The sequence below is a fragment of the Lagopus leucura genome, unplaced genomic scaffold, assembly GCF_019238085.1.
Source record: "Lagopus leucura isolate 7727_CA_CO unplaced genomic scaffold, USGS_WTPT01 Super-Scaffold_100002, whole genome shotgun sequence".
Classification (NCBI taxonomy): domain Eukaryota; kingdom Metazoa; phylum Chordata; class Aves; order Galliformes; family Phasianidae; genus Lagopus; species Lagopus leucura.
This window is the reverse complement of record NW_024962263.1, coordinates 44787021-44796980: the sequence shown is the minus strand read 5'-3', so window position 1 is coordinate 44796980 and position 9960 is coordinate 44787021. Positions and strand designations below refer to the sequence as shown.

Below are 9960 nucleotides of genomic sequence, written 5' to 3'. Positions count from 1 at the left end.
TTAAACTGTTTCTGGGAGGGAAATAAAATAAATGGCATTTCTTCCCCTTATTTTGCAGGAGTTTCTTTTAATTTCTGATGTGTTTATTTTTAAGACTGATCTAATTGCCAGTTTCTTAGCACACCTATTACTGCCTTTGCTATGTTAAGTATTATCCTGAAGGACAACGCATATTTGGAGATACGGATGGGAACAACATTCTAGAAATTTCCCTATTTAAATCAGGCAGCAGTGTTCAGCATAGAAACACTTGTAACATGAAATAACAATAAAAAGAGTAAAAGGATTTTATTACAGTACTGAGCATGTTTTGAAAGGTAGGAAAGAGAAAGAGTGAGCTCTATAAGCCTGCAGTTTTATTTATCTGTGTCCTAGTTCTATTACACCGCTGTGTAAACTCAGTAGAATGAATCTATTTAGACCTGTTTAGAATTAATCTATTAATAGAAACATAATGAATGAGGTCAGCTTCTTACTCATGTGTTTTCACTAGGAGTATCATTTAAGAGCATGTTATAGATCTGAGAAGTTACAGTTAGAGAAAAAAATAACAGGATTGTATTACTTAGTAAAAACTGCACCTAGGCATTTGAGCACCATAAAGATGTTTACATTTAACTGTTTCAACTTGCTTCTTTAACAGAAAGAACATGAAGTCCTCTTGGTTATTTATAATACACTTGCTATGGCTGAATGGTCACCAGTGTGCACCAACCAGGCAGGAGGAAATGAATCTCCGGGAAAACCTGAAGAGTAAGTATGGAGAGGTGTGCTGGAAGCCTTCCGGCCCAGGTCTCCACTGAGGCTTGCTCTGGTTTGCTTTGCCTTCCACGCTCACTGGAGTCAAGAGGTTCTGTTTTTAAGTATGGGCTGACTTTTGTGGAAGCAAAGAGTCCACGTGTGTGACTGGGAGATAACATCTGAAATGAGAAACTAGAGGGATTAACAGAGCCTCCCTTATAGAAACTGTTTGCAACGTTTTAATAGGTTATTTGCTCCATCATAGATCATTAGAGTATAAATCAAACCTAACAATTAAACCACGTGATTTGCATTTTATTATGCTAAGCTATAAAATGTAGTTATTAGAAATAATTGCAATAGAATGACTTAATAAAGAAAAAAACCAGCTGTTATGCATATACTCACCTTGAAACATGACTTTATTGTGTAGGTCAGAATCCCAGGAGGATCAGCCATGAAATATTCCTTAGCTTCAATGTATTTTAAAAATATTTCTGTGACAAATAGAATGCTAGGAGAGAGGAAGAAGGCTAAAGTAGAAGACATGAATGACACGTGCATGCAAGTAATGTGCACTTTAGTTGTTTTTATAGCCTCAGTAATATTCATAGCACTTTTGCAAAGAGAACAAGGGATTTGCACTCAGGCAGAGACTCAAGGTCCAATGTAAAGAACAACCTGCCTTTCACCAAAACTCTACGGCCATTATCTCACAGGAAGTCTAGAGATTATATTTTAGGAAAGTAGGTTGAAGACTCCTGTAATCCACATTTTCAAGCTGTTATGTGAAACTGTCACTGATTGATTTCAGATTAAGAATAACTATGTAGGTTATGTCACCAAGAAACTGATGAGCAATCCTAGGAGATTCCCAAAACCCAGGCTGAGGCCTTGAGCATCCTGCTCTCCTTGACCCTGCTCTCATCAACTCTTCTCTCAGCAAGGAGTTGAACTTTGTGATCTCCAGGGTTGCCTTCCATTCTCAACTATTCTGGGATTCAGAGATCAGAAATGGGATAGCTAAATACATAGACTGAGCTGCACACAGCTAATCACTGGACACGGCTCTGCGCCAGATTCTTATCTGATAGAAATTGTCTTGGCTCTGCATTCAGCATTCACTTCCCCATGAGTTGTAGGGAAACATAAAGCTGTTTCACTGTGTCATTAGAGAATAGTCATTTGTGCTAGTATTAAAATTGGATTAACTCACTATATAATTTGGGTTTTTTAGCTTTATCTGAAGTTGGGGAGAAATATGTAGATGAAGAGGTAAAGAAAGCTTTGATTGGTATTAAGCACATGAAAATTATGATGGAAAGAAATGAAGATAAGCACATAGATCTGATGAAAACTTTGAAGAAGAGCAGTGAAGAAAAACAGGTAACAAGTGCATCTGTTTTCATTTGTCTGTTTGTTTGCTTGCTTGTTCTTAAAGTTGCACCTATTTTTAATCCAAGATGAAGCAGGTTGTACATAGATTTTAGTGCACCTTCTTGAAGAAATAGAGTATGTGTAGACTCCCTTGGAGTCTCCCTTTTTCTGGGAAGAATGAAAACCACACTGTATGTACACTCTGAGGAGCAATCACATAGCAAAGCCAGTAGTAATGGGAAATCCCAGCTTCTGCTTTCCCTCCCTAGCAGAAGAAAAATCTTACAGCAGCTTTATAAAAGTTCTCACTGCCTTTGTCCCTGAAGCAGGAGCTGGGCCAACAGACACCATTTTCTAGCCTTGATTCACATTTCTGAAAAAGTGAACATTGTTTTACTTTTTGCAGTTTCTTAAGAAAGAGTTTGAGTGTTTGCAGGAACATGGCATTCTAAGGCTCCAGTTCTCACTGAAGCTTTCAGTCTGCACTGACTATTAGTTCCAGTGAACTTAGAGGAAAATTCCATCTTGGCCCAGCTTGGAGATTAGTTTGAACTGTTCATATTATCAAATCTAAAAGCACATGGTAACTTGTTAACTTTAGGTACACTGGTACACTCCCATTATCCAGTCTGTTGTTGGTTCTTGCTGCATGAGTTCATTTACCCAGAACTTATCCCCACAGTAAGAGTTTATGAAACCCTGAATAAGTATATTTAGAAAGATCAGAAATAATTAAACACAGACCATGAATATCACAATTACCAGCTCTACCAAGGGCATTCTGACAGAAGTTTTCTTTTCTGTGAGACTTTTCTGTTCATGAAATACTGCCAGAAAGGAACACGACTGATGAATTAAAAGGTTTCTGCCATGCTTGGGAACAACTTGGAATATTGTTTGGAAACATAAAGTGTTAAAATATATTGCACTGGGAGAAAGAAATTAATGATGTGCAATCTACTTTTACTGAAAAGTTTTCTGTCTTTCCGTTGCCCAATCTGTTCTAAAATGCTTATTGCAATTGTTACTTATGCTTCTGCAGCAGAGGAAAGAAATCCCTTCCCTACAGCCTTTCCATTAGAATAATCCCCAAAAGATGGAGTTATGTACTTTTGAATACTTCTGCATTAGAGAAGGAATTTATGTATGGCAAGGACCTCGCTTTGTGAAGTATCACAGGCCCTTGCAGAACAGAGCAGAGTAACAGAAAAGACTGTTTGGGGAACAGATGAATACTCAGTGTGGAGATAAAAGACTTGCATTGACTCCTGACCTTGTGAGAGCTTGAATGCTTTTTGCACAGAAAGCCTCATGGTTTTTTCACAGCCTCAACAATCCAGGTAGGCCGCAGAGATCTGTTTGGTTATGTAGGCTGCACTATGTTGTTGAGAGAACAACATCAGGAAGACTCCATAAGGAAAAGCTTTTCAATTTTCAGTTCCTCCATATGTGATTGCAGCTGAGAAAACATCCTACCCCAGTAGTGAAGGATTAAATAACAAAAATGAGCAATCAGCTCTGGAATTAACATTCACAATATTAACCTGAAAACTGCAATCAGCAGAATCTTTTTTCTTATTCAGGAAGCCTTGCGACTTATGGATGAAGTAAAGGAAAGATTAGAAGAAGCAGAAAGACAATGCCAAGTATCTTTGAAAAATCTATGGGATGAATGTGAATCTTGCTTAGAAAGTACCTGCATGCGATTCTATACGACTTGCAGACAGGGTTTATCAACATTTAGAAGCAAGGTAAGAAGAAATTTTGTATCTGGCAAGTGTTCTTGAATTTACCCAACAGTTTTAGAGAGAGCACAGCTTATGTTTGCAGTGGCCAGTCTGTCAGTGACATCAACTTACTAAAACTGATTTAATTTGGAAGGTCTGGAAATGCGAAGTAACCAGGCACAGACTATAGTAAATTACATTCATTAAACACAGAGCTAAAACAAGTTCTGGGGCATCCTGTTGTCACACCATGGACACTGATCATTCCCCTCCTGTGGAGTCTCACCAGATATACAGTGATGTATCTCACAGTAGGAGTTGCACTGCAATGCTCAATAGCTGTTTGCAAAAAATAATGCATGAATTATTTATGTTATGAACTGTTACTGTCTTTGACACTATTGATAACTTCCTCTGTGAGCTCAGTGTACAGGTATACATGTACACATGTATTTGGCACGGTGTTTCTTAACCCTTACCAACTTTCTAATGCCATAAAGCGTGGCTCCACACAGCACTGCACCTGCTCAGTCAAAGGCACTGCGTCACAGCATGAAGCAGGGATGAGCAGCTGAGGTGTAGGGAATAGGAACTTCCCAGAGCTGAACTGTTGTTCAGTCTCTTCCATCATCAAATCATGGACTCAGAGACACTGTTTTATTGCTTTTAATGGGTTTCGGTTTGCAGAGGAATTTGAGCACTTGGCCATTGGTGAGACACAAGGGCGTTTATAGGTCACGGTGAGAACAATTGCCCTCTGTTCTCTACATGACACAAAACTACCACAGAAAAGTTTCCAAGATAAAGTCCAAACTGTTTGTTGGATAAAACCCAGAAGCCAGTACTAACTTTGAGCCTCAACAGACTGAACCAATTTTTCTCCAGATCAGATTTGTATCTAATGATTTAGACTAAATGAACTTTCACTAGCATCTTACATTTCTTTGGAGAATATGCTGTGATTCTGGTTATTGAAAGAGTCCCTTGTTTCTAGAGGTACTTGAAAAAAAAGTTTAGAGCTACTTCTCTGAGAGAAGAAAAACTGATAAGGCTGAGGGAGCCGGGCTTGTTCAGCCTGGAGAAGAGAAGGCTGAGGGGTGACCTCACTGCAGCATTTCAGTACCTAAAGGGAGCCTATAAACAGGAGGGGAATCAACTCTTTACAAGGGTAGATAACAGCAGGATAAGGGGAAATGGTTTTAAATTGAGGGAGGGAAGATCTAGGTTGGATGTCAGGAGGAAGTTCTTTACCAAGAGAGTGGTGAGGAGCCTGGAGAGGCTGTGGATGCCATGTCCCTGGAGGTGTTCAAGTGCAGGTTGGATGGGGCACTGGGCAGTCTGCTCTAGTATTAGATATGGAGGTTAGAGGCCCTGCCTGCCGTAGGGGGATTGGAGATTCATGATCCTTGAGGTCCCTTCCAATCCAAGCCATTCTATGATGCTATGATTCTATGATTCTTTGATTCTGTGATTCCATGACTCTGTGATTCTATAAACTGTCAAGCAGCTGATCTCTTTCTTATATGCAGGTTGAAGATTTTTTGAGGAAAATACCTCCACTTATTTTCCCTTTTCATGAAGATCAAGGAAAAGACATCCAGACTAATGAAAAGCCTGAGAAAGAGGATACTCAACTAGTAAAAATGGAAGATCTATTTAGCCAACTGTTATCAGACATGGGCTCAGTGTTTGACAGAAGTTTCATGTTTTTCAAGCAGATGCAAAAAGAATTTGACCAATCCTTTCAAACATATTTCATGTCTGATCTGGATTTGAGTGAATCCCCCAGCATGCCTGCTTTACCCGAGGCCACTACCAGAAATGACGGCTTACAGAAAGACTGGGGTATACCTGCCTTCCTGCAGACAGTCTTTGATTTCAGCAAGACAGTGTTTGAAGGTGTCAGTGAGGTGATTACTGAGGTATTCGATGAATACAGAGATAATAGAAGAGATTTGCCAGAACAAGCCAAAGGCAAGTGTTGGAAATAAAAATCAGCTGCGCTGTCAATGACATCAAACCTCTCAGGACAGCTAACCCAGTGCTAGTGGTTCAGTCTGTGGTGCATTAATTTTACATGCTGTATGGGAGCTCCGGGGGCTTACTTGGTTAAATAGGTATGGGTTAAGCATAAATTCATTGGTTAAATTAAAAGGTAAAAATCATCTGTAAAACTCATAGAAATACTGCAGTGTGACTTGGGTGTCCTACACAGTCTGATTTCCATGGCATTACTCTAAGTGTCTGCAGGAGTTTCTCAGGAGTTCCTGAATTCATAGCAGATGCAGGTCTTCAAAAGATTGACTGATAGGTCTGATATTAGCATTTGTCAGGAAGACTTGTATATCATATCATACTGACATGTCTCCAGCTCTAAAAATTCTATGAGATGTCACAGCGTATCCCTGCCCTTGCCTGACAGCCGCAAGTCTTGCCTAAAGCTCCTGCAGCAATGTCATGTACCAGTCACATACAAACCAGCCAAGTGATTTTCCAGTAACCAGGAAAATTCTGGGCATAACTTTAGTATCAGGTGACAATTCTCAACGGGGGAGACAACCCTCAGTCAACATCTAGAATGCAAATAAGTTTTATCTTTCCTATCTTATTAATTAAAATAGAAATAAAAAATAATTGGCTGTCAATGGGGAATGCACTACCATTTATAAGGGAATTATACAGTGACATGAATTCTTTGGAAGAAAACGTGGTTTGCATCTTCTCCCAACCTCTGCTTTTGGAAGTTTAACTCCTATATTTTGCTTGGCACACATATTAAGTAACAAACATGTATTTGTCAGGATGTTCAACTTAATGACAGTCTAAAAGTACTGTAATTTCATCCTAGGTTCTGACAGGGGTGGCATGTTCTCGAAAATTGTGTCAGGACGCCAAAGGACTCTGTGCAAAGAGCTTCGAGAGAATTCCTCTGGATGCACACAGTTTCATGAGAGATGTCAGAAATGTCAAGACAATCTTTTGCATGGTAAATAGATATTTCTTGATGTATTTCTGCAGCGTGTTGGCCACTGGTTTGTACACCTTCAGGCTGTCACCTTCTACTGTGCTCTTTCCGTATTTATGGAATTAACATTCAGTCACAGAATTTTGGCTGTGATTATAAATTCAAAACGTCCAGAAGATTTCAATTACCTTTCCCTGCTGTCTCCACACAGTGTCAGTATAACTCAGTTGTTAGCATACTGATGGAGATCCAAAGTTGTATACTCTATAACAAAATACCTATGGACATTGCTAGAGTTGCCATTCTCCAGCAGAGCAAGAGGTGAGGCAGCAATTGATCCTGCCTGGTGCAGAAGCACCGAGCAGAAAGCGAGGAGAAGTCAACATTCCTGATGCTGGTTTCTCCTGCAGACAACATGGGCAGCTGGAAAAAATTCAGACTGCAATACCTAGAAATACTCTCAGGACTCCTGCTGTAGCATAACATTACGGCTTATCCAGAGTTATTTATATCTTAAAAGTCACAGAAAACGCTTAAACTGAGATATCAGAATATCTCCAGTGTGGCAGATGTTAATCATCCAGTGACATTTTGAAAAGAGTGTTGGACCATTTCCAACTCACTAAAATATCCTTTTGTCCACAGTTGTGTATTACACATAACAGTGTGGGACAAAGGGGAATGGTTTTAAAATAAAAGAGGGTAAATTGACATCAGATTTCAGGAGGAAAATTTTCACTGAGAGGGTGGTGAGATGCAGAAATGGACTGCCCAGAGAGGTTGTGGGCATCCCATCCCTGGAGGTGTTTAAGGCCAGGTTGTGTGGGGCCATGAGCAACCCGATCTAGTGCCCAATTTAGTGGGAGGTATCCCTGCCTGTGGCAGGGGTTTGGAACCGATGAACTTTGGGATCCCTTCCAACCCAAGCTATTCTATGATTCTTCAGCATGCTTGAAGATCTATTGCCAAGCAGCATGGTACCAACCTTAAAGAACTTAGCAAGTTGTAATACAGCAAATAGGATAATTAATCCATTCAGTCATTGTAAGCCTAAACAAAACCTACCAAAATAGGTCAGCAAGAATTTGTTTGTTTTGTTTAGCATAGCTTAAACATGAACTCAGAAATATGCCCCATTGCTAGATTTTTTTTTGTAGTTTTCCTATATTTCTGTACTTCATATAGAGAAAAGCAAGTACAAGACATCTTGTTTTCTTATAAGCTTCACATTGGCTGGTGTTTTTAAACAGATTGCCCAAATGTTCCTGAACTGCACGTGAAGTTTGATGAAGCCTTTAAGCTGGTTAATCTCTCTGGTGAGCAGTACGAGCAGATTCTCCAGATGGTTCAGCGTCATACAGAAGACACTTCCTACTTGCTGAACAAAATGAAAGAAAGATTTGGGTGGGTGTCTGAGTTATCCAATATGACCATCGGACCAGAAAATATTTTCAATATAGTCAAGGTAAGGGTTACCTACTAAGGGGACCTATTGCACAGTACTGTCTTCCATCTAAGCCTTGCTCATAGGTGTGTTCTTGAGGAGTGTGGATGTTCATATACATGTAAGTTTTGGTTTTACAAGATACAGTCCCTAATCATCTCATCTTGAATATACATTAATAATGTATTAATAATCCCTCCATGAGCTTAATAATCCTTCAGTAAGCTGAATCTCCAGAGATTAGAAACTATTTTCCTCTAAATCCTTTTAGTCAGGTGGATGGCTGACAGGCTAACCCAAATAATTGCTGAGAAGAGTAAATTGACACTAGCAGCTTTGACAGGCCTGCAATTACCTTCCTGGATAAATGTCACTGTACTAGCCAGCAATGCATCCTTCCTGGATCGCTGAATATATAGCTACGTGTCTGTGTCTGTACCTATATATCACAAAGCTCAAAGAAAGCAAATGCTATGCAGGTTATTGCAGTGGAAGCTGCATATCATAAGTAGCAGCTGTCAATATGACTTGAAGTACATCATGATTATCTACATCTCACCCACATGAAGACATCCAAAGTAAATTAAATTGATTTTACTGGGCCGGGGACAAATTCTGTTCTCCCTTTCAACTCAGAAATCCAGTGTACTACTATTACTACAAGACCTTTATGAAAATCCACAAAATAAAACAAAACAAAACACAAGATCAGGAACAAGGGAACAGGCAATATTTAAGCACACTTTCCCAACCAAGTCTAAGCTATCTGCTCAGGAAAATAAAGCTACAGAACTAAGTCTGGTTTAGAAAAACACATAGGAATGCATAACTTCAGTCAAGCAAACCTCTTGAAATCAGTGAGAACAATTCACACACAGGTTTTCAGTACATGATCAGAAGCTTTTTATAAATGTAGTTTATGGTTTAAGTATTAACTTGCAATTCTTAAACTGGTCTTGCAGTGCCATATCACATCTTCCCACCACTTACAATAGTCTTTGGCATAAATTCGAGGCATCCACTGTCTTTTCATAAGAAAGTAATTTAAAGAAGGTAGACAAGATCAAAATACTTTTCTATTTAATTTTCCCTTACTAAATATGAAAGTAACCATAAACAAAACTGAAAGCACACAGCTATTTGTAGTGCTAATGTACTGATTTGCTCTCTTCAAGGTGGTACCTGGAGATGTTTCTGGTACAAATGAAACCGTGGTAGATGTGAATATTTTGACTTCACCTACTTTCACCATTAAAGTTCCTCCCCACTTAGACCCAAAGAGTGCAGAATTCATTGAATACATAGCTGGAAAAGCACTGCAACTATATAAGCAGAATTTTTAAGTGGTAAGTTCATTTTCTCTCTCGCTTCACAGAGAATGCAGCTCTTCATAAGAGACGTTTACATTGCAATAAACATTAGTTGGAACAGGATTCTGTCATGCTATATTCAAGACTGTCTCTTTGGAAACAACACTTTGATTGAAAGACAAACACAAGTGTTACAGAAAACAAAAATAAATGCTCAGTGTTCTAGCCTGCAAAACACAGACATTATGATATTAAAAGACTTCACTTATTTAACTCTGAAAACCCTCAATCTTTAAGTAACATCTGGGATGAGGTAATTTAATGACATATTCCATCAGAAGAGAATTGCCTCACAACCACAATCCGGAGCTTTGGCATCAGATAGCATGTTTTTGC

General features: G+C 39.1%; 1 protein-coding gene across 1 annotated transcript; it reads left to right on the top strand.

Annotated features, from left to right (window-relative positions):
- The first annotated feature begins 650 nt into the window (after positions 1-650).
- Positions 651-9597, top strand: CLUL1 (clusterin like 1). Its single transcript, XM_042870058.1, has 7 exons — positions 651-753; positions 1979-2127; positions 3702-3869; positions 5375-5819; positions 6694-6831; positions 8061-8275; positions 9430-9597. The coding sequence occupies exons 1-7, from the start codon at positions 651-653 to the stop codon at positions 9595-9597; spliced, it is 1386 nt and encodes a 461-aa protein (XP_042725992.1).
- The last annotated feature ends 363 nt before the right edge of the window (positions 9598-9960 follow it).